The 23,371-nt window shown below is 43.3% G+C and overlaps 1 protein-coding gene across 2 annotated transcripts in view; it reads left to right on the top strand.

The window, feature by feature from the left end:
- The window catches only part of RPTOR (regulatory associated protein of MTOR complex 1), a 323,215-nt gene that overhangs the window by 69,603 nt on the left and 230,241 nt on the right, over positions 1-23,371 (top strand). For both annotated transcript variants that reach the window (XM_061392613.1, XM_061392614.1), the window contains exons 2-3: positions 4,217-4,319; positions 12,289-12,371. In XM_061392613.1, coding sequence (XP_061248597.1) covers positions 4,217-4,319; positions 12,289-12,371 — 186 coding nt within the window. The remainder of the gene's footprint in view (positions 1-4,216; positions 4,320-12,288; positions 12,372-23,371) is intronic.

Raw genomic sequence — 23,371 nt, 5'->3', positions numbered from 1 at the left:
GCGGTGGCGCAGACAGTCTAGGCAGAGACCCTGATCCATGTGGAATGTTTTGTCCATGGAAGGCTCCTCTTGCGCCCAGAGGACCCTCAGATGACTATAAGGAAAGCAACACTTGTTTTAAGAAGCAACTTAAAACTTGCTCCAGGGTTTAACCAATGCCCCGTGGAGACCTCAAAGTTCCACATTATAGAGCACAGAAACAACGCCCTTGATTTAAGTGTAGCAAAGGACAGGTGCTAGTAGTTTTATTCACCAGGGCCATAGGAAGAGCACAGAAATGTTTCCAGAAACTTCTCATTTTAAGCAACTTGTACACAAAAGTAAGTTTGCTATAAAACAATCAATCGTCTGTATGGAATTGTTGATACTGATCGATTAAATACTGGAAAATGACTAACAAAATTCTTGTTATTCTCTGATTATTTTTCAACCTTTTCCCTTAACATTAGGTCAAGGAGCCAAAATTTGTTTCTTATGGTTCATAATGAGAAGATTCTTGTCTGTGTCTCTGAGAAAATACTATTCCTCTATTCAATATGTCTTTGGACACAGGGTTGCAGTTACTTTAAAGACAGATTATTATTAATAAATGCTTTTTTTAAGTGTTGGGAGAGGAAAGACAAAAATACTTCCTTTTTTCCTCATATAACTTTAAATTCTGTTTTCAACAGAAATATTTTCTTGATGTAATAAAGATTATATCAGTAACCATCATCATTCTTAATGATGAAACATTTATGACAATTTTATTAAAACCAAGTGCAAAGATCACCACTGTCATCATTTTGTAATTATTAGTAATATGGTTTTGGAAGATTTGTGTAATGCTGTGAGACCTAATAAAGAAAAAGAGTAATCTATTAAAAAGAATGAGCTAGACTCATCCTTATTCACAGACAGTATATTTGTATGCTAACAAAACTTGGAGAGAGTCACCTGAAAGCAGTTATGTTTAAGAATTTAGTGAAGTGACTTAAACATTATTCTGACAACTCAGCAATCAGTAAGAAACTACTGTGGGCAAAATACATGGTTTGTAGCATGTTGCTCCCAAATAGTTGTGAACAATCCAGAAATAATCTTAAAAGAAATGAACAGGAATTGAAACATGTATAATATCATATATGAAACGAATCGCCAGTCCAAGTTTGATGCATGATACTGGTTGCTTGGGGCTGGTGCACTGGGATGACCCAGAGGGATGGTACGGGGAGGGAAGAGGGAGGGGGGGTTCAGGATGGGGAACATGTGTATACCTGTGGTGGATTCATGTTGATGTATGGCAAAACCAATACAATATTGTAAAGTAATTAACCTCTAATTAAAATAAATTTATGTTTAAAAAAAAAAAAAGAAATGAATAGGAGGTCCAGTGGTTGACTCCGTACTTCCAATGCAGAGGCACGGGTTCAGCCTCTGGCTGGGAACTAAGAGCTCGCATGCCGTACAGCATGTGCACCACCCCACCTCCTCCCACCCCCACCCCACCGCCGCAAAAAAAAAAGAACAAGATTTGGCAAAGAAAGCTATAAAAACATTACTGAGAAAAATTAAAAGAAAATTTGAATAAGCTTGAAATCTGAATAAACTGTATTCCTGTATGGAAAAATAGAATATCATAAGGATGTTTTATGTCTTGCCAAGTTTGGTTTATATGTTAAATGTAATGTTTTTGTATTTTGAATCCATTTTTATTCATTTAACATTTTAAGAATTTGTGTCATTCTGTTAAGAGTATATAATGGTGTGCTTAAAGATTCCTTCATTTGCCTAAAATTTAGGTCGTTCCCACTTGTTTTCCATGATAAGAAATGCTGTGAAGAAAATCATTACACGTAGAAGATTCTCTCATTATATTTTGTATTTCTTATGACAGATCCTTATGTGTGAAATTGTTCGATCAAAAAATACAATTAAAAAAACTTAGTGTTATCAATGGGGCAGTTTGGTTAAACAACTTTCAACAACATCTCCATGGGATTAAGAAATTGAATAGCAATTAATTTGGAAAAAAAATAGATGAATATAAATAGAGCTGAGTAAAAGTATAAAAAAAAAATTGTGAGGAAGAAAACTGGGTTTCCCAACACTGTGAAATGTTGTGAGGATAAATTATTTAAGTCAGTGAGGTATGACCCAGAAATAGAATTCAGTCTATGTGGAATATATGCTTACTACAAACCTGTGAGTTTGAGTAAGTTATTTAACAGGGGGAATTGGCATCATTGGGTAGTTCTTTGAGAAAAAATTAATCCTCACCTGGTTGTATTGTTGTTCAGTCGCTAAGTTCTGTCCAACTCTTTGTGACCCCATGGGCTGCAGCATGCCAGGCTCCTCTGTCCTTCACTATCTTCTAGAGTTTGCTCAAATTCATGTCCTTTCAGTTGGTGATACTATCTAACCATCTCATCCTCACCTGGTACCATATACCAAAATAACATCCAGCTGGATTAAATGGGTGAAATATGAAGCAAATGAAAATGTCAGAGGAAAATCCCTGTAGGCACTCACTCAGCAGATGGTCACTGGGTCAGGTGTCTGCTCCCATGTGTCAGCTCTGACCTTGGAGGAGCTGCAGGTGCCCAGAGGAATGTGGACCAGCCTGGCTCTGCCAAGAGGAAGGCACAGATGCTGGGGTGGCATTGAGTGGATGGGTCTGCCCTGACGAGATCTGGGAAGGCCTCTGCAAGGAATGGAAGTTTGAACCTGAGAGAGCCCAAGCTGGTGAGACCAGGCAAGGAGCCCTCCAGACAGAAGGGCCATGTGTCTGAAGACCCAGAGGTCATGCCAGGTGGACTGAGGACAGAGATTGAGGGTGAGACCCGACACTAGTGGGGAGTTTGGCAGGAGCTGAAGCTTACAGGCCTTGAATAGCATGTGGAGCAGTTCATAGTAAATCTTGAAGGTTTGGGGGACTGACTGAAAACAGGGCAGTGCGCTGATGTGTTTGAAAGCCTGGACTGGGGGAGACAGGAGAGGGGTCCTAGGAAAGTGGTGGAGCACAGGTTGGACGTGGAGGTGACTTGGGGTTGGGATAGTGAAGTTGACAGACTCTGAGACATTTAGGAGCAGGATGAACGAGCTAGATGGATGGTCACAGTGGGCGCTGGCGCTCAGGACCCAGGTGGAGGGAGCAGAGGTTCAAGTGGTCTTCCTTGCCGCCACCCTATTTGAAATGACAGCCTCCCCACTCCTGGCAGGGTTTTTTTTTTCCTTTTTTTGGACCATGCTCTGTGGCACATGGGATCTTTGTTCCTCATCCAGGGATGGAACCCAGGCCCACTACAGTGGAAGCATGGAGTCTTAACCACTGGACCACCAGGGAAGCCCCAGGATTTTTATTTCTTTGATTTACTAATATGTCCTCAGTTTCTAAAAACCGCAGTTGGCACCTGATGGGTTGGACAAGTTGTTGAACAAGTGAACTAATGAAGGATGAGTTCCAGATTTCTGGCTTGGGCAGTTGGGTAGATGGGGCTGACCTTTCCTAACACGGAGACCTTGGACCTGAGTAGGAGCAGGTGTGGAGGAAGGTGTGTCAGCTGATGGGCCCAGGGCTGTAGTATGTCAAGAAAGAGGAAGGAAGGAATCCAATGGCAAACACTAGACTAGGGAAATATTTACAACCAACAATGTGGACACCATCTTTAACATGTAAAGAGTCTGTGAAAATCAATCAGCAAAGATCACCGTTAGTAGACAAAAATGATAGTGTAAACATGAGTAGAAGATCCACAGAAGATAAAGGATACAAATATTTGGAAAAAAAATTCAGCCTTATTAATACTAAAGAATGCAAACTAAATCAGTATGATACTTTTTTCTCTCATTAAATAATTAACAATTTTAAATAATAAGAGTAGCAATAAACTGGTCAGAGTGTAAATTTGTGCAAGAGTTTTTGGGAAGTAGTTTGGCACAGTATATCAAGTGTCTTAAAATGTTTACATCTTTTGATCAAATAATTGTTTCTGAAGTATATCTTAAGGAAGCCTGAGAAAAGCTAGCTTCCCCTGCCATGTACCTGTCTCCATCTGCCTGCTTGACTCAAACCCTGTCTTAATTGTGAAATACCCGAAGAGGGGCACAGGTGACAGACGACTGAAGACCGGCTGGGAATGCAGAGGGCTCTGTATGTCTGGGAACATTTTAACAACTGGAAAACTCATCAGTGAATTTTGTATTGAAATATTTGTTCTTTCTGTTGTGTTTCCAGATGAAGACCGTCAGTGTTGCCTTAGTTTTGTGCCTGAACGTCGGGGTGGACCCTCCAGATGTGGTCAAGACCACCCCTTGTGCGCGTTTGGAATGCTGGATTGGTAAGTGCAGGTCCCTCCCTTACCATCTGTCGCAGGGGTCACTGCATGGGGTTCTTGGCTTGGCAGGGCCTATCTTGGTCCACTGCAGGCCTGTGATTGGTTTGTGTAAATCTGAAGATTTTATCTCATCTTGCAGTTATATAACCTTTAAGGTATTTTAGATATATTTACTTACCATTTGCAATGGAGAGAGTGTCTCAGGAAAAATTGATTAAATGATGACTATTGGATTATATAATTTTCTCCTTTAAATTTGCCCTGCATCTGGTACCTAGTACTAGTTATATACACTTAAACAAACAAACAAACAAACAAACCAAAAAACCCTGAAACACTGATACCTGCGCGCAGGTGCCTCAGTTGCGCATCGCAGAGTTCCACCTGCCTCTCTCCAGGAGGAGGCGGAGTTGTTCTTTGTTGTCGCCCTCCCAGAGCATCTTAGCACATTGTTGACTAGAAATGGTGCAGCACAACCCTCACTTGTTTCTGGAGAGAAAACATTAGGGAGAAAGCTATAGGCTCCTACCACTGACAGGACACTAGCCAAAGTTTTTTTCTGATGTCTTTTCTAAATTAAGAAGTTCACTTCTATTCTTAGTTTGCTGATAGTTTCTGTTAGGAATCCATGTTGAATCTTATCAAATGTTTTCTCAACATCTAATGAGATAATAACCGGGCTTTTCTTTTTTAGTCTGTTGATGGGGTGAATTATATAGATTGATCTTGTTGAGCCTTCTGGCATAAGCTTCACTTGTTTTATCTTTTTCATATATTCCTGGATTTGACTGCTAATATTCTATTAAGGAATCATGCATTTCTGCTTATGAGGGTTGTTGGTCGATAGTTTTCTCATCTTGCAACATATTTGTCTCGTTTTGGTAGCAAAACAATGCTGGTCTCATTAAACAAGTTGAGAGATATTCCCATCTTTCTTGTTTCAAGGAAGAGTTTGTATTGAATTGGGTATTATTTCTTCTGTAAATTTTGGTATAATTTACCAGTGAAGCCATCACAGTATGAGTTTCCTTTGTGTCCATCATTGGATTTTCAGCTTTCTCTTGTTGGTAGGATTGGGGCAATCCATACCCCACCTCTCTGCAGCTTTCTCTGGTCTAAACAAAAGCAGAAATTCCCTTTATCTGCTTTAAACAGTAAAAATTACAAATTGTTATAATCTGAATTGGGAAATAGGTTTTTTCCCCCACTTTACTTACCTGTTTCACTATTTGAAGGTATCTTAGGATGACAGCCTTTATCTCATAGCCTCCTGCCTGCAGCACAGGCCCCCTGTCCTCCCAGCCCGGTGACAGTAGCTGTTTTCTGTGGCCAGTTTTCTTAGATGCTTTCTTGGCCCTCTGCCATCCCTTGGTGACTGTGCTGATTGAAATTGACTTCTTATTAGCCACCACTGACTGTTTCCACTTCATTTACCCCTTGTCAAAGCTGCGTTTAATCAGTTGTTTTCTGTTTCCTCCCTCTGTTACTACTCTTCTGTTAGGTTTTTAGCATAAGACTTCTCTGCCCAGATCCCAGTGTGCACTCCTGGGGATTGTGTGGGTGTGGTGTCTGAGTAGAGAAGTGCACCTTCCGGGCTGAGGGGCTTTGGTTTTCATTAGATTCTCCAGGAATCCTTTGCTTTCTACACTCCTGCCCCCAAAGAGAAATCAAAGAACCCTCCCTCACATCTCACGTAGTCTCTTTGATCCGTATTTATGGGACAGTGTTAATAAAAATGCAGAGAATCCCTTACTTTCTTCTTGATGTGAAATCCAGCAAACGAATAGATTTTTTAATGTTATAGTCTTAAAATTTTTCTGAAGTTTAGATATGCAATCTACTTTGTAATCATTTCAATAGATTTTGAATTCAGCAGGGCATATTGCCTTTAGTGAGTTGAAAATTTTTCATTTGGCTTTTATTAAAAAGCAAGTCCTTATGGTGATTTCAACAATATGGGATAAGGGAGGGGGAAAGTCTTAGAGATTTGAATCAGCAAATTTGTAATGGTGTCTGGCAGCCTATGTGTTAATTTTTATTTTGAAAAAACATTTTCAAAAGTTGCATGTGGCGCTCTAAGCAGTTTTCTTCCTCATTCATTTGAAAGTGAGCTGCTGAAATGATGCTCCGTCACTTCGAAATCTATTAACGTATGATTGCTACGTACAAGACTTTCTCTTTCATGACAACCTGGTCCTCACAGACAGGGGATTAACATGGATGTGCCACTACCGGGTAAGCCTTGGGTTGCATTTTCAGGGTTGCCACGTGTCCCCATAAGGTCCTTTACGGCACAAAGACTCTTTCCTGCTTCACACATTGTCCCTAATTTAGTTTCATTCAGCCTGGAACAGGCCTCAGTCTTTCCTTAACCTTTATGACCGTGACACTTAGAAGGTCATAGGCGCTCTGTTTAGCAGAATGTCCCCAGTGGTTCCTTGGGATTACATTTTGTTTATGCCTCTTTGGCAGGAGTGTCATGGAAGAGATCCACCTTCCCCCGTGGATCCTATCAGGTGGCACATGACTTTAATTTATCTCATTGCTGGGTATGTAGCTCTCTTATCATTTAATTAAGTTGATACCTGAACTTCAGCTGTAAGATTCCCCCCTTCCCTTTTGTAGTTAATAAGCATTTTGGGGGAAGAGGTGCTTTGTCTGTGTTAATGTTTCATCATCAGACTTTCAGTTTATTCGACTTGAACTCATGGCTTGGCTGGTGAGGCAGGGAGATCCAGGCTTGATGACAAATTGGTTCTGCCTTTTTCAGGATGGTATGCCTGGAGCATGTCATGGCTGGGAAAGGAGTCCTGAGGAAGACCCCTTGCAGGGCTTGGTACCTTCTAATAACCTAAAAAGATGCTCCCGTTTAGAAGGCAGCCAATCGATGTTTTATACTTGGTCTTAGCATTTTGTGCTCTGTTACCAGAAATCAAAAGGTTTTGCACTCATCATGACCTCAGCTTATTCATTCCAGCTATTTCACTCAAGCAGTCACTTAACCATTTGGGGCCTTGGTTTCCTCTGCAAAATGAAGCTGATAATGGCACCCACTTCTTGGCTGGAGGGCGATTAACTGGGACATGAACAGGGCTCAACTTGGGGACTGTTCACAGCCAGAAGCAGCCACCATCGGCCTGCACGCACCTCCCCACCCCACCGAACAGGCCAAGGTGCTGGGTAGGAACGTGAGCTGTTCCCACATCTGTACTGCCTCTGTTCCTTCTGTGAGAGGAACAGAGAGGGGAAAGAACCATGCTTCTGTGCATGGGGCTGGGTGGGGATTACGAGTTCATTGCTTTATGGCTGCAGACACACATCAAATGGCGAGACTGCTGGTCGAAACTGCCCTGATCGTAGGGATAAGGGGTCTGGAAATTTGAAAAATAGGCAAATTCTTACTTTCTAGTCCCTTTTTGTGTACCTGTGTGCCTACAGTCTCCACACATGTTGGGGAGAGTCCTACTTCCAGAGGCTCAGAAGATGTACCTGAGCGTCCCTGAAGTGGCCCTTTAGGTTTTCCTGTGGTGCCAGGATACGTAAGTAGAGGATGCACCGTGCTACCCAGCAGTGACAGCCCGCCCTCCCTGCTGGGCTGCTGCACAGCCAAGGCCCAGATTCCAGCTCCAGCGAGGGAGGCGGAAGGGCGCGTGGGCCCCAGCTTGCCCAGCAGGAGTGGGTGTGCGGACATGGGTGCCGCCCCTCTGTCCCTCTAGACAGTAAGATGCTGTTTTATTTCATGGAGGCAGCGCTCAGGGAAGCAGGGGAGAGGCTGTTTTGTTTTATGGCCCCACATTAAACTAAAAACAATCCCACTAAAGAGGAGCACTTCTGTAGCTGAGAGGATCAGTGTTTGAAAGCGGAGTGTAGATGAGCTGAGCGCTGAAGGGGAGGGAGCGTCATTTAGCCTTGATGTCGTTTGCATCTATTAGCTGTGTTTCAGAGGTAAGATGGCTGTGAGTTCACTGGATGCTTGGGAATTCTCTTATCCTAAGAAAATATTTGGAAGGCACTTTGTTTTTCTTCTTAGAGAAAAGCATTTTCTTCTTCCCTCCACATGTGGATATTAAGAGACCTGTGTCGATGAGCTAAAAATAGTGGTAGAAAGCCTTTGCGTGCAGCTCTTGGTTTTACAGACATTTTCACAGCCTGTCGTCTGATCCTTATATCAGACTTGGACTTGACAGATAGTTGAGTTGGTCAACAGATGTTAGGTGGAGACCTACCTGTTAACTGCAGAGGTATCTATAGGAATGTAGTCATGCTTCTTAGGATTTAGTGTTAGAAAAGACCAGCACAAGAGAGAAGGCAGTGGCACCCCACTCCAGTACTCTTGTCTGGAAAATCCCATGGACGGAGGAGCCTGGTGGGCTGCAGTCCATGGGGTCGCTAAGAGTTGGACACGACTGAGTGACTTCACTTTGACTTTTCACTTCCATGCACTGGAGAAGGAAATGGCAACCCACTCCAGTGTTCTTGCCTGGAGAATCCCAGGGACGGGGGAGCCTGGTGGGCTGTCGTCTATGGGGTCGCACAGAGTCGGACATGACTGAAGCGACTTAGCAGCAGTAGTTGCAGCACGAGAGAGACAGGCCCCTCGAACTCAGCAGACACGGTGGAGTTGAAACAGGCCATATGGGGAGTTGGGGTCTGCACGGGGAGGTGAGAATGAACCCTGGGAGGAGAAGGAGCTGGCTGTGGGCACAGCCCTGGGAGTGCTTGCTGGGCTTGTCTGGGCCTTGCTGCTGGATGCTGGGTGCACCCTGTGCCTGCACCTAGGCCTCTTGCTCTTATGACTTTTGGTTTAAACCTTGTTCATATTTCAGCGAAGAAATACTTAGGAAATGTCCACTAAATACAAGCTATGGAGAAGTACAGATGTTCCTTGAGCAGTGAGTTCTGCATGTTTTTAAATTTTTAATTTGTGTTAAAGTATAGCATATGTGGGGTTCCCAGGTGGTGCTACTGGTTAAAAAAATCCACCTGCCAGTGCAGGAAATGTAAGAGATGTGGGTTCAGTCCCTTGGTCAGGAAGATCCTCTGGAGAAGGGAATGGCACCCTACTTCAGTATTCTTGCTGGGAAATCCCTGGGACAGAGAAGCCTGGAGGGCTACAGTCCATTGGGTCCCAAAGAGTTGGCATGGTTGAGCATCTGTGCATAGCGTGTGTATAGGAGGGTACACTGATCCAAGTGTATAGTTGATAACTTTTCCCAAGCTGAGCAGACCCAGATCAAGAAACAGTATTATCAGTGGCTCAGAAGCCCATCTTGTCTGTTATCACCTTCTAGTCATCCCAGCCCCAAGCCTCCACTGTTTTGACAGAGTCTGTTAGCTCTGCTGATTTTGCATATTATCTAAGTGGGAGCATTCAGGAGGCACCGTAGGCCTTTTGTGGGGAGTGACATCATAGAAGCAGTATTTTAGAAGGACTCACTATGCTGGTTGGTCTCCAGGTGGGTTGAGAGGAGACAGGTCAGTGAGCCCTACTGCGCTCCCTGCCCTCTGCCCCCTGTCCCCTGTAGCATCTTTGGGAACTGACTGGGAGCAGGGAATCTCTATAGTGTCAACATGAGAAGCTGCTGGTGGGACCAACACCACCATAGTTGATGGTGGTGGTGACCATCATGTAATGACCAGTGTAGGCGTAGTGATGGAGAGCAGGCTCTTTTGAAGGAAAATTGGGTAGGACGTGGTAGTCAGGTTGTGTAAATGTGGAGAAGATGGGAGGTTAAAAAAAAGACTCCACTTCTTACATTGGCTGAATGCCAGCACCACCAAGAACCTTTGTGACCTTGGACCAAGTCGTCTGACCACTTTAAGCTTCAGCTTTCTCTTCTTTGTTATGAGGTATGTTGGACTCAGTCCATGTCAATGTCAAGTTCTAAGCATCATGAAATACAGAGGGTTATGCTGAAGAGCTTGCAGGCAAGATTTATGAAGAGCTAAAATTTTATACAAACGCCAATTACCGTCTACTTTTCCTCCTTTCCATTTATCCACCCACCCACCCACCCACCCGCCTACTCACTCACTAATCCTTCATTCATTAAGTAGAAACCTGTGAAGGCATTTGAAGAGAAGTGTTTTGTTCAGATAGAACTACAATTTTAAATGTACTTCACCCCATGTCAGATTGACAAAATTGTCAGCAGTATCCACCTGGGATTTTGTTTTAGTTCACTTAAGTTGTTTAGTTGTTTATTTTAGTAAATGTTACATTAAATGCACCATTTTAGTTGTCCTCATCCTTTCCCTCTCTTCCCCTCTCCCCTCCCATTCCCTGTCATATTATTGGGAGGAAACCATAAAACTTAATTGACCACAGCGACTCCTGTGGTTTGGATGTGACAGCTTCACTTTGTTGATAGTAGCCTGATGGACTACTGTAGCTGTCCCTGTTCTCCCCTCAGGTGGCCGTATTTTGACCCAAGACCGGGGGAAGAAGAGTGCATGCTGCTGTGGGGCTGCCACTGCTGATGAGGGCTGTGGGTGAGGTGCATGGAGAAGCACGGTGCGGCTCTCTCCGGTTCCCACACGCTTTTGACATGCCACCCCGGGAGCAGCCAAGGGAGGAAGGGGCAGGTGGGGCCGGGTTTTCCGGAGGGTGCAGTCTGAGGACAGGGTATATGTTTCACCTCCCCACCGTGGGCCTTTGGAACTCCCTCCCTCCGGTTGTTTTTGTTGTGATTCTTTAGAGGATGTGTCTAAGAGCTGCCCCTGATCAGTGTGACTTCTGGACAGGCCTTTATCTGTTTACAGAGGAAACCATTTCTGTTCTCTTAGCCACAGATTAGCTGTGGCCAGAGCGCTGACCACAAGGTCACTGTGTGGAAGTGAGGGTACAGAAGTTAGAGGCTTTCAGACCAGCTGGCAGTTACTCTGTTGGTCTTCACACCCAGGGCATAACCAGCTATTTGATGGCTTCTATTTGTTGAAACTGTTTTCTGCTTCCTTTTGCATTGTTACACAGTTTTGTTATTGTTGTTCAGTTGCTAAGTCTGAACTCTTTGTTGACCCTATGGACTGCAGCACGCCAGGCCTCCCTGTCCTTCACTATCTCTTGGGGTTTGCTTAGATTGTCCATTGAGTCAGTGATATTACCTAACCATCTAATCCTCTGCCATCTCCTCCTTTGTCCTTCAAGCTTTCCCAGCACCAGGGTCTTTTCCAGTGAGTCATCTCTTCGCATCAGGTGGCCAAAGTATTGGAGCTTCAGAATCAGTCCTTCCAGTGAATATTCAGGATTAATTTCCTTTAGGACTGACTGGTTTGATCTTCTTGCAGTCCAAGAGACTCTCAAGGTCTTTTCTAGCACCACAATTTGAAAGCATCAGTTCTTCAGCTCTCAGCCTTCTTTATGGTCCAACTCTCACATCTGTACGTGACTAGTGGAAAAACCGTGGCTTTGACTAGATGGACCTTTGTTGGCAAGTATATCTCTGCTTTTTAATACACTGCCTAGGTTTGTCATTGCATTCCTTCCAAGGAGGAAGCATTTTTTAATTTCATGGCTGCAGTCACTGTCCTCAGTCATTTTGAAGCCCAAGAAAATAATCTGTCACTGCTTCCACCTTTTCCCCTTCTATTTGCCATGAAGTGATAGGACTGGATACCATGATCTTAGTTTTTTGAATATTGAGTTTTAAGCTGGCTTTTTTTACGCTCCTCTTTCATTCTCATCAAGAGCACCATAGGTGCTAAAATGACAAATGTGGATGAAAGGAAACAATCACGGGACCAGTAATAAAACCAGTTTTCCCTAGAAGGATGGAGAGTTGTGGTTTCTTCGCCTCCCAAGGAGGCTTAGTACTTCTGTAAGTCAGGCTAAACAGAGGTAAACCTCAGGCTCTGTTGTGTTGTCTTTAGTCAAAGGTGACTTTGAATTGTCTAAGAGGAAACTCTGAAAGAGAGGTTTAGCGAGGAGGAAATGAACAAATAAAAAACTTTATCCTTCTCATTGCTTTCCCAGATCCTCTGTCGATGGGTCCTCAGAAAGCTCTGGAAACCATTGGTGCAAATCTACAGAAGCAGTACGAGAACTGGCAGCCAAGGGTAAGCTCTTTATTTGCTCTTCTTTTTCTTTCTTACGGAGAAATCTAGTTTCTTGCTTTCAAACAGTCTTTGAATCCAGATTCTCTCCTCGTACAATCCAGTGATGGGACACTCCCTACGGCAGGCCTGCCTCCCTCTTCTGTCTGTTGACGTGCTCCATAGATTGATAAGGAAGCACATGCCTTAGTGTGTCTTTGATTGGATGGTCTAATTTTTATTTTGCCTCAGCTTTCCCACGAAATGTTTAGGAAAAAAGTATTTTTCATATTACTCTTAAATCGCGGTTTTTATTTTGCTCAGAAAAAGTATTTTCAGTAATACTCTGTAACCTCAACTAGTTATAGCTATTTCTCCCATCTTCAATTTTCAAATAGTTGAGAAAAAAAGCAGTCAACATTCAAAAGATGACACCTATCATATGCTTTGTCTTTGAATCAAAAGATAAGGTTCTTTTTAAGGAGACAGTTACCAATTACTGGGTCTTTTGTTGCCTATATCTTAAACTTTTTTTAAAGAAAGAAATGTGGCATAGAATATAACTGTGTCAAATTGCCTTTAAGATCTGAATTTATTTGTAAACCACCCAAAGACCTATTTTCTTTAGTCTTTCTCATTAACTAGTTTGAAGATTTAATAATTCTAATAGAAAATTAGAAATCTGGGGTGTTTATGGAGACTCCTTTCCATACAGCTTTGTGTGATGCTGGTTCTGGAGTTTTCTACAGGACGGAATGGAATGGGGGGGTGGGGGTTTGAGCGAGTGGCACTGTCATCGTGCCTCCTGTGGGCCTTCGCTTCTGCTTTTAGGGTCATGAGCCTAATGGGAGCCAACGTCTCAGAGAACCGGCGAACATTTGCCTGTTTAGGATTTTTGTTTGTGGATCATTTATCCATGTGATCTGGAATTCGGGAATTCCTCATGGATTATTTACATTTCTAGAGAAGAGAATAGCCAGGAATGAATATATTCCTGCCTGTGATGGTGCCCTTGATAATTTCTGCTTTTGCTCACGGTGTCAGGTGACTAATGTCATGAAACATCTCCATGCCTCAGGTGTATTCTTGTGCTTTGCATCTCTAACTTGTCAAGTCAGTAATAATGGAGTCTTATTCATTTTCTTTTTAAATTTATTTTTGGCTGTGCTGGATCTTCATTTCTGCTGCAGGCTTTCTCTTGTGTCAGAGAGCAGGGGCTAGTCTCTAGTTACGGTGTGTGGGCCTCTCATTGCTGTGGCTTCTCTTGTGGAGCACAGGCTCTAGGCTTGCAGGCTTCAGAAGTTTTGGACTCAGTGGTTGCAGCTCTAGGACTCTAGAGCGCAGGCCCAGTAGTTGTGGTGCATGGGCTTAGTTGCTCCGTGGCATGTGGGATCTTCTCAGATCAGGAATTGAACCCGGGTCTCCTGCATTGGCAGGTGGATTCTTTACCACTGAGCCACCAGGGAAACCTCTTGGATTCTTGTTCTTTAGAACAAGAACTTAGAATTCTTAGTAGAGAGTTTCATCTATGTCTAAAGGTTTTGCTTTTTCCTCCCTCAGATTTGTTACTCTTGATGGCATATACGAAAATTCAGTAGCATTTTTCTTTAGAGTGCAGTGTGTTTGGGGCTTGGATGAGGACCAGTAAGATTTAGATGGTGTGGTCCTTTAAAAATAGTTGAGATGCCTGGTGTTATCAGTAGAAAATAGCGTCTTTGAGGAGTTTGAAAGTATTCCGGGCTAGATAGGCACTTAGGGGTGAGTGCTCTCAGAGGCTCAGACACGCCGTGCGGTCCATGTGGGACAACATGCACAGGTGACACTGGAAGATGTGGTGCTCCCGGCAGATGGAAGGCTGAGAACCAGCACTGCTACAGTGTAAAAGAATGCCTTTCTGACTTAGCTACTTCTGACTTTCCTCTGGGTTTGACTTTCTGTTTTCTCTTTGCTAGACACATTTAAGAAAGAACATTACCAGATCAATTCAGATCTACTGATTGTATTCTTCATAGGAAGGGTCTCTGCTGGTTTAATTCCTTCTTCCTTTTAAAGAATTACTACATAGAAGATACAGTTTTTCAGAATGCATGTTTAATATATCAAGGCAATTTATGTTTATTCCATTTGGTGTGATTTACAGGTTTTTTTTTTTTTTTCGTGTGCTAAGAGTTGATTTACTACTAGCTTTATTATTAGTTTAGCTTGGTAGGTATCAGCAAGTTCATGCTAGCTAACAGTAAATGGAATCTTCTAAAGTAGGATCATTATTATTTTTAATCTAAATTACTGTCTGTAAGCAAAGCTCTTCCATGCTATCTGGAAGAGGCATTAGCATGTAAAGCAGGCAGCATTTATATAGAAAGAAATGATTGCAGAGCCCAAAAGGACAGTGTGGAATCACACACAGGACTGAGAAATTACCTTCCCAGGACACAGGTGGCCAGCAGTGGTACAAAGCGGTGTAGTCCTCTGGAAGGATGGTTGTTAGTCTGAGAAAATTTGTTAAGGTTAATGGGATTTCAAGATCTCCAAAGTAACTTTTTGAAAGAGAGATGGTTCAAAGGGCTGGTGAGGGAGAATATTTCCAGATTATTGGAAGCCTTGGCAAAGGTGCCAATATACTAGTGCGGTGGGATTCCATCTGGGTTGATTTATAAAGTAGAGTTGGAATAAAGGATCAGCTGTAGCCTAGTAAGAAGCAGTTCATGCAACAGGATGGTATCTTTTTGCCTGCATTCAGGAAGCAGAACCACAACAATGAATACTCAATGTTTTCTTTTTTGAATGCCAAGACCATTACATTCATTTTTAAGTACTATAAAATGTTTACAGTGTTTCTGCTACAAACAGTTAGTGGGACTTGTGTATTTCAGAGACAAGCCTAAGGTAAGGGTGCAGCCAGATACCTGACTGACTGACTGGTGTCAGTCATGGGGCTGTGCCGCATGCACTGGGCAGTAATGGTACATGTCCTGATGCAAGTGCACACTTCTCTGCCCTGCACACCTTCACGTGGGTTTACAGGAGGGAAGGAAGCCTGGCATCTGATGGGGTGGTTCTCAGAGTGTGGTGGCAGCCTCACGCTGCCTCATAGAGTTTGCGCCAAACAAAAGGCAGTCACCAAGCTCCGATGTTTACGTGTGGGCGCCTGCTTTCTAACTATAAATCAGGGTCCTTTGAAACATTGCAGAGCGAAACACACACCATTTCATTGCACTCTACAGGGCTCTCGAGTTTTCTGCAGTAATAAAGAGAGGTTGATTGCATCTGCAATAAAACAATGGGAACGTTATTAAATTTCTAGACCTTTGATGTTGATACCCATAGATCTGGTTTTCTCTCTCTCTCTCTGTATCCTGTACTGCAAGACTCACAAAGGTTGGGCCACTGGAAATAAGGTCATTTTCATTAGTGTTTGTGGAAATCCTCAGAGGCCTCCACATTGCCGTGGAAGGGAGCAGGCTGGGGAATCCTGCCGTCTCCCTCCCTTGCAGGGAGTGCAGAGAATAAACTACTGGAAGCGTGTCAGCGTCATCAGAGTGGTACTTTGATGAGCTGATTTCCTTCCTGGTGTTAAAATCCTTCTAGTTTTTCCTCCTAGTAGAAAGCTTCTACTTTTCTAGCTTTGATTGTTCAAGATTAAACATTTTGATAAAGGTGTTTTGGGGTGAAGAAGGAGTTTAGAGAAACCTTGATGATGATGTTTTTGTCTGAAGCTTCCAGAGTATCTGGCCCAGATTTCCTTGCCAGGCCAATTGAGCCCCCCCTTTTCTAAATAATTTATCAGTTTGCCACAGGTGAAATATTTCTTCTGATTAAATTTAAGACTTTGCCTTATTACCTTGTAGGTACATAAATTTGTGTTTCTGCGGGAGCTTGAAGGAAAAATGCCAACTGTTGTTTCAGCTGAAAATCCTGCAGTTAAATAAACCTCACTCAGTTCATAAGTCTCAACTGAAAGTTTTATTGGGAGATGGATCAGGAGATTATAAAGCTGAGCGTCTACAGTGAAGAATTTATCTTTTTAAGACTTACAAACAAATTGGGGGTTCTGGCAGTTTAGTACAAGGAGTGATTTAGGCACTAGGGCCAGGGGAAGATGGCAAACAAAGGGTCCTGTCGCTCTCCTGTTCTTTCCCCAAAGAGTTTCCAAACCACCATCAAGACCACAGCACCTTTCCTTGGGCTGTTTTCCTGGGTGGCTTTAAAACAAATGTAGTGGGAATATTCATAACTTCCTAAGGTAAGTGAAGGCATTTAGCAAGACTTCCAGTGCCAGCAAGTGTCTGAAGTGACCCTTACTTAGCCCATTATGTCCTGTGTGTGTACCTGTGAAAGGGGATGAAGAGTGCCCTGTGGTGCTTTGCTGTGATGCACCCTTCTCCAGCCAGCCTTGGGGACTCGTGCGGTGGTTGGGGGGGCTCCAGGAAGCCAAGGTGCTCCACAACCTCAGTTAGTCCTCTGGGGACTGTTCTTAGGTACCACATGCAGGACATTTGCTGCATGGCACGTAGCAGAGGCTCAATTTCAGCCTTGCCTTCAGTTCATTGTGCCTCTCAAGTCTATCAGGTGGTCAAGGGATGAAAGTTGGAAAGTTGGTTTTGCTGTTAGAAAGACGTATTTTCAGTGTTTCCCACCAGGCGGAGTATGTATAGGGGTAGGCGTCTGCCTGGAACAAAGTGACCCTCCACCACCTGGTCCATCATCAAAACAGAGATAATTGTGTTTTAAGTGACCATTGCCCTTGCCTTCAGTGTTGGTCACAGAGTTGCCTGCATCTTCTCAGAGCATGTGCAAATGAACTGCAGCCATGCTTGTACCTTGGGGTGGAGGAGAGAGTTTGGAGGAAAGGGGAATGACAGGGCCAGTGGACAGCTTTCTTCACGTTTTGGGCATTTGTTGGCTTATCTTTGGGGTTTAGGCGCAGCTGCTGTTGGCAGACCCTAACACTGTGCAGCAGTGTTTCCTGGTGGGGTTGTGGTTAAGATGCTGGAGTTAGGCTCCTGACTGCTCCCGGAGATGAGCCTGACAGCTCAGCCTGCCCTCCTCTGGGAGGAGGAATTCAGCTGCCAGGCATTTTGGGGATTGACCGTTGAACTGGTGAGTGTTAGGGAATGGGCTCTCAGTTCAGTTTGCTGGGTCGGGCTTTGGAGCTCACTGTACTGCTGGGTGACTTGCCCCTGCTGGCCTCCTTCCTGGGGTGGTCACAGGGCTTGTGGCCCACAGGCTGTGGTGCCTGCCCCATTGTGGGTGAGAGCAGGGGCAGAGCAGCAGGTATTGTTAATACAGACAACTGCCCTTACCTGCCCCCTTCAGTGCTGTGGAATGTGTTCTCTACTGGGATGCAGTAGAAAACCTCATGTAAGTGGGTTCCGCCTTTTCTTGGGCTTTTCAGAGCCAATGAAAAAAACTCACAGAAGAAAGTTTGGGCTGTGTTTCCCGCGTGGGAGGTGCTCTGAAGAGATCTGTAGAATAGACCAAGGTGGGTTATTTCTTGTAGTGACTCTGCTTGGGGTCACGTCATGACGCAAGTCCCAAATTGACATTGCAGTTCAGCCTGTGGAAATGCCCCGTAAGGCAGATTGAGGGCCGCCCAAACGCCAGCATCACACTGTCACTCCCATTCTGCTGTCCCCTAGGCCAGCCATGTCTCCCTCTGCTTCCCTTCATTGGCCCTTTCCTTTTCTTGGGTCCCAAGGTTGGGCTTTATCCACCTTGTTTGTGTTTTTGTGATAGACTGCAAAGGAGGACTCATAGCCAAAGGCAGAATTGAGGATGGGTGGCTCACAGTTTACATAATTCAGTATCTGATGTGAAGCACTTTATATCCAGTACTCATTAAATTTGCATGACAGTGTAGACAAAGACTTCTGGTGTTCTTGGGGTTAACTGTTGTGTTTTGACAATTTCACTGTTAACCCAAGTCTTTTCTGCCCCGAACATTAAGATTTGTACCTGTGACAAACATTTTATTTATATTTTCCTTTGGCCTTGACAGTGTTCCCAGACTTCATCTTCACCCCTCTTTTCAATCACTGCTCACCTGATAGCTTTTGCATGTACCGTGTTCAGTGTGAATTCTGGTTTATGCTCATCAGCCAAACGCGTCCTCTTTAGCCCTGCCCACATACCTCCTGTCTTTCCCTGTTCCCAGAAGCCATGGGAGTGGAAGCAGCCTCTGGATGTGGAGTGTAGGTTCTGCAAAGCCGACCGTATGCTCACCATGTGTAACTGAGAAGAGGTGTCAAATTATATTCCAAACTCCCCCTACCAACTCCATCTCCCATTGCTTTTCCTAAGACAGCTTATGGGCCTGGCCATCCCTCCACCAGCCTTCACAGGTCTGACCTGGGCATTCTTCCAGAAACACAACAAATATTATAAAAGAAGAAGAAGGAAACGTTTTGCAGCCATCTGGAGGATGAACTGCCTGTCATGAGACTAGAACTCTGGCTGTTTCTGGGGAGGGGTGAGTTCATGGCCTTGTCACCAGGCAGAGAACCTGGGCTTGTTGAATTTTGGCTTTGCTACTTTCTAGAAATGTCACTTTAAGAAGTTGCTACTCAACTTTTAAGATTCCTAAATGTGAAAGTGAAAATTGCTCACTGATGTCCAACTCTTTGCGACCCCGTGGAGTATATACAGTCACCTAAATGTGAAAGTAAGCTTAATGGGGGAATGAGGCGCCACAGTGCTATGGGCAGATCCCTACCTTCCTTGAGAGTGGAGGCCCTTTGAGTGAAGTGCATCGCCCAGGGGCGCCCCCTCTCTCCAGGTCCCCTCTCCTGCCTGGCTGACTCCTTTCCCCACTCTCCTCTATGAACTGACTTACTTGAAGGATCGACTTTTCAGAGACAAACACGGCCTTAACTCTGTCCTTAACAAGCTACTCCCGGACGTCGTCTCTCATCTTCTTGTTCCTTTTAACAAGACAGTTATCTCTCTGTGTGTGACAGATTACAAATGAAGACCAAATGCTGTCAGTTTGAGGACTAAAACCGCAGCTCGGCATTCACAAATTTCATGTGTAAGGCTGTTTCCGAGTTAACCTGGAGGCCCAGGATGCAGAACCCTGTGTAAACAGCTCTGGAGGATGTGCGAGGATGGAAATAAAGATGTCTGAGGAAGTGCTTGGTTCTAAGTCAGAAAGTAGAAGATGTGGTGCTTTAAAGAATGGAATGTGAAATTTAGAGATGGCAGGGAGCCCACCGTATGCTTACCATGTGTAACTGAGAAGAGTTGTCAAATTATATTCCAGCCAAACAACAGAGTGCTGATCATGGGCGAAATGAGAATGGATTAGAGTGAAGTGGCCACTCCTGTTATCTTGATTTCATTTTACAGGGTTAAACTGTATGTCACAGTGATATATGTGAGTTGGGGCTTCACAAAGTCTTCTGAATAGCCCCTCTTAAATGTCAAGGAGTTACTTGTTACTGTGATATACAGTAGATATTTATTTTAAAAATTAAGATAAAATTCACATAGCATAAAATTATAAATGGGATCATATAATATGTGGCCTTATGTGTCTGACTTCTTTCACTTAGTGTGATGCTTTCAAGGTTCATCCATGTGGTTCATGTTGCTGTATGTATTAGTAACTCAGTCCTTTTTGTAGGCGAATTAAATTCCATTGGTTAGTTAGACCACATTTCGTTTATTCATCTATTGAAGGACATTTGGGTTGTATTCACCTTTTGGCTTTTGTGAATAATATTGTGAACAGGATGTAGAGCACATGGCCCAACCAAGAGGGTCATATAGGACTTGTGTCAGTGTCATCAAGGAAGTTTCTCTTTCTCTATTAAAAAAATGTGTTTTATTTGGCTTTGCCAGGTCTTAGTTCTGTCATGCCAGATCTTTTAGTTGTGGCCTGCAAACTCTTAGTTGTGGCCTGAGGGATCTAGTTCCCTGACTAGGGATCAAACCTGGCCCGCTGCATTGGGAGTGTGGAGTCTTATCCACTGGACCACCAGAGAAGTCCCAAAAGGTTCTCCTTTAAAGATCTGAATGTAGGGTAGGTTCCTTGATGGATTCTTAGTTATGTTTTGTTTTGATTTTAAAAAATTTCAGCCAAATTTCAATAAAAATCAAGGAGAGAACCTAGATTATTGAGGAGAAATAGCTCAAGATTTGAGGAAATTTAAAGAGTCATCAAAGAGTACTTTGTAAAACTTTGTAAACAAGTTGGAAAACCTTTGTGAAAGGCATGATTTTCTAGGAAAATCAAATGTCCATAACTGACCTTAGAAAAGATAGAAACTCAAAATAAATCAGTCAATATAGAAGAAATAGAGAATGTTATCACAGAGGTCTTCTCCCACTTCTTCCTCCAAAAGATTTCAAACTTTGGAGGAACACAGAACTCTCAGGCTATTTGACTTCTATTATGAAAAGGTACTGGAATATGATAAATTTAATAAGCAAAGCACAAGAAGAAAATGTATTCAGCAGTCTTAGAAAATACATGTGTAACTTAGAGAAATTCAACTGTTTCTTCTCATCAAATTAATAATGTAGGTGTGTGTGATGTGTGTGTACATGGAAGTGTTTGTGTGTATGTATGAGTAGATTGATTGGTCGGTCGGTCCCTGATCACTTGATCTGCCCATCCTTCCGTTTGTTCACATGCCCTGGAGTGAATGTGATGGGAGATGAGCCTGCGGCTGCCTTCGTTTTTCTCCTTCTCCATTTGCTTTGTGGCATCTTGCTCTATTGATTATTCTAGTCCCACCAACACGTAGTTACACAGGTACTCCCCGAAATGGTGCACAAAACGTTTGTCATGGTGAGTTTGGGGTAGATGCTTACTTTTACCGTAAGTCCTTTATCCCTTGTATTTAAAAATCATGACTCTGTGTGACTTTAGTAATAGGCATCTGATTTAAAATAGCTGTTCTCCAAGTATCACTTAGTGTAGGAATGGGACTGTGTGAAGCAGAAGGATACATGTTACTGGCTTTGTGAAATCCATATGCAGTTTGTTCTGCCACTTTTGGGCTCTCTTATTTCTGTGTGTGTGAGAGAGAGAGAGAGAGAGAGAGAGAGAGAGAGAGAGAGTGTGTGTGTGTGTGTGTGTGTGTGAGATGTGAGCAGCCATAGAGGCTGTTGCCTGAGGCCTTCCTTCAGCCCTTTACATCTTGGGGGCAGCCTTCATTTTCTCCACAGAGATTCGCTTAAGTCAATGGGGAGGGCTGTACAGCTCTGAGAGCTGTACAGTGGGGAGCACCGCCCTGAGGGCAGCACCCCTAGGGCAGTGCAGTTTATGTAGTCACCTGAGGCAGTGTGTGTCGGGGGGTGGTGCTAGGAGGTCTCTGCTCAGCAAACCTGTTCCTTTAACTTTGTTTACCAACTCCATGCATCGAAATAGCTAAGCTTGTTAGGGGCGTTTAACCTAAGACAACAACTGATGAGAAATTACGATGTTGTCTTAGTGGAAGGAAAGTGTTTTATTGAATATTCTAAGGGGAAAAAAAAAAGATCAGCATCTCAAAAAAAAAAAACAAAAAAACACTGGTCATGGATAGCACCTTAAATGTTCATATGAGGGATCCTGTTCAGTTCAGTTGTTCAGACGTGTCTAACTCTTTGTGACCTCATGGAATGCAGCACTCCAGGCTTCCCTGTCCATCAACTCCCAGAGCTTGCTCAAACTCACGTCCATTGATTTGATGATGCCATCCAACCATCTCACCCTCTGTCATCCCCTTCTCCTCCTGCCTTCAGTCTTTCCCAGCATCAGGGTCTTTTCCAGTGAGTCAGTTCTTTGCATCAGGTGGCTAAAGTATTGGAGTTTCAGCTTCAGCATCAGTGCTTCCAATGAATATTCAGGACTGATTTCCTTCAGGATTGGCTGGTTTTATCTCCTTGCTGTCCAAGGGGCTCTCAAGAGTCTTCTCCAACACCACAGTTCAAAAGCATCAATTCTTTAGCACTCAGCTTTCTTTATAGTCCAACTCTCACATCCATACATGACTACTGGAAAAACCATAGCTTTTTCTAAACAGACCTTTCTTGGCAAAGTAATATCTCTGGTTTTTAATATGCTGTCTAGGTTGGGATCCTGTAGTGGGAAGGTAATAGCCTGTCTTAAAGGGATTACTGCCCAAAGAATAGAGATGGGCTAATCATCCTAAACTCATTCTAAAATTAAGTGATACCTGTCCAAGTGGCCTAGGTGCTTTGAGGGTGTGTACATGCAGTGTAGATTCCAGCTGGCTGTAGATTACAGTTGGGTGAAGGGCCACTTTGGCTGAATGCAGTAGGTTCTTGGTATAGCCTCAAATGAGAGGAAATGGTGATTTTACTTACAAGTTTAGTATTTTCATCAATATGGAAAGTCATTGTTTTTAATACATAAAAAATAGGTAAGTGACCACCCAATTCAGTGATGAGAATTGCAGATAATGGAAGTGAGCATCAGTTTACAATCCTCTTTTTAGAAAGATGACCATCTAACTAGTGGTGTCTACTTTTCTGTATTTTCCCTAGAGTTACCGATATGGAACTCAAAGGGAGTGCAGTCTGGGGTAGCTTAGTGTTGGGAGAGGGTGTTCCTGCCTCCATCACCATAAAGAAATTGCTTTGTTTTACAAAAGCTGTTCTTTAATTAATGATAACTCCTTAACAGCACAGCATTTGCCTGAGTTGGGAGACCTGTTTTAATCCCACTGAATAATTGCAACCTTGGATAAATCTCTAAAATTCATTGCAGCTTTAAAAAGCTCTTGTTCTAACATGGGTTTATTCTTATCTATCTAATGAAACAGAAAAATCTGTATTAACGATTAAAGTCAGATGATCTTTTTAGAGGTGACTGGTTTTTGTTTCCTCTTTTTTTTTTTTTTTTTTTTAGCTGTGCTGTGCAGCATGTAGGATCTTAGTTCCTTGGACCAGGGATTGGAACTGGGTGTAGAATTCTATAGCAGTTTCTTTCTTTTCATGTAAAGGCTTTTTGTTGCTGGTGGTTTGATTTTGTTTTTTCCAGTTTAAACAAGTTTAAAAGTGTTCCCCCTCATCTT

Source organism: Bos javanicus, chromosome 19 (genome assembly GCF_032452875.1).
Source record: "Bos javanicus breed banteng chromosome 19, ARS-OSU_banteng_1.0, whole genome shotgun sequence".
NCBI classification, from domain to species: Eukaryota; Metazoa; Chordata; class Mammalia; order Artiodactyla; family Bovidae; genus Bos; species Bos javanicus.
The sequence above is the reverse complement of the archived record's forward strand: the minus strand, read 5'-3'. Positions and strand labels throughout refer to the sequence as shown.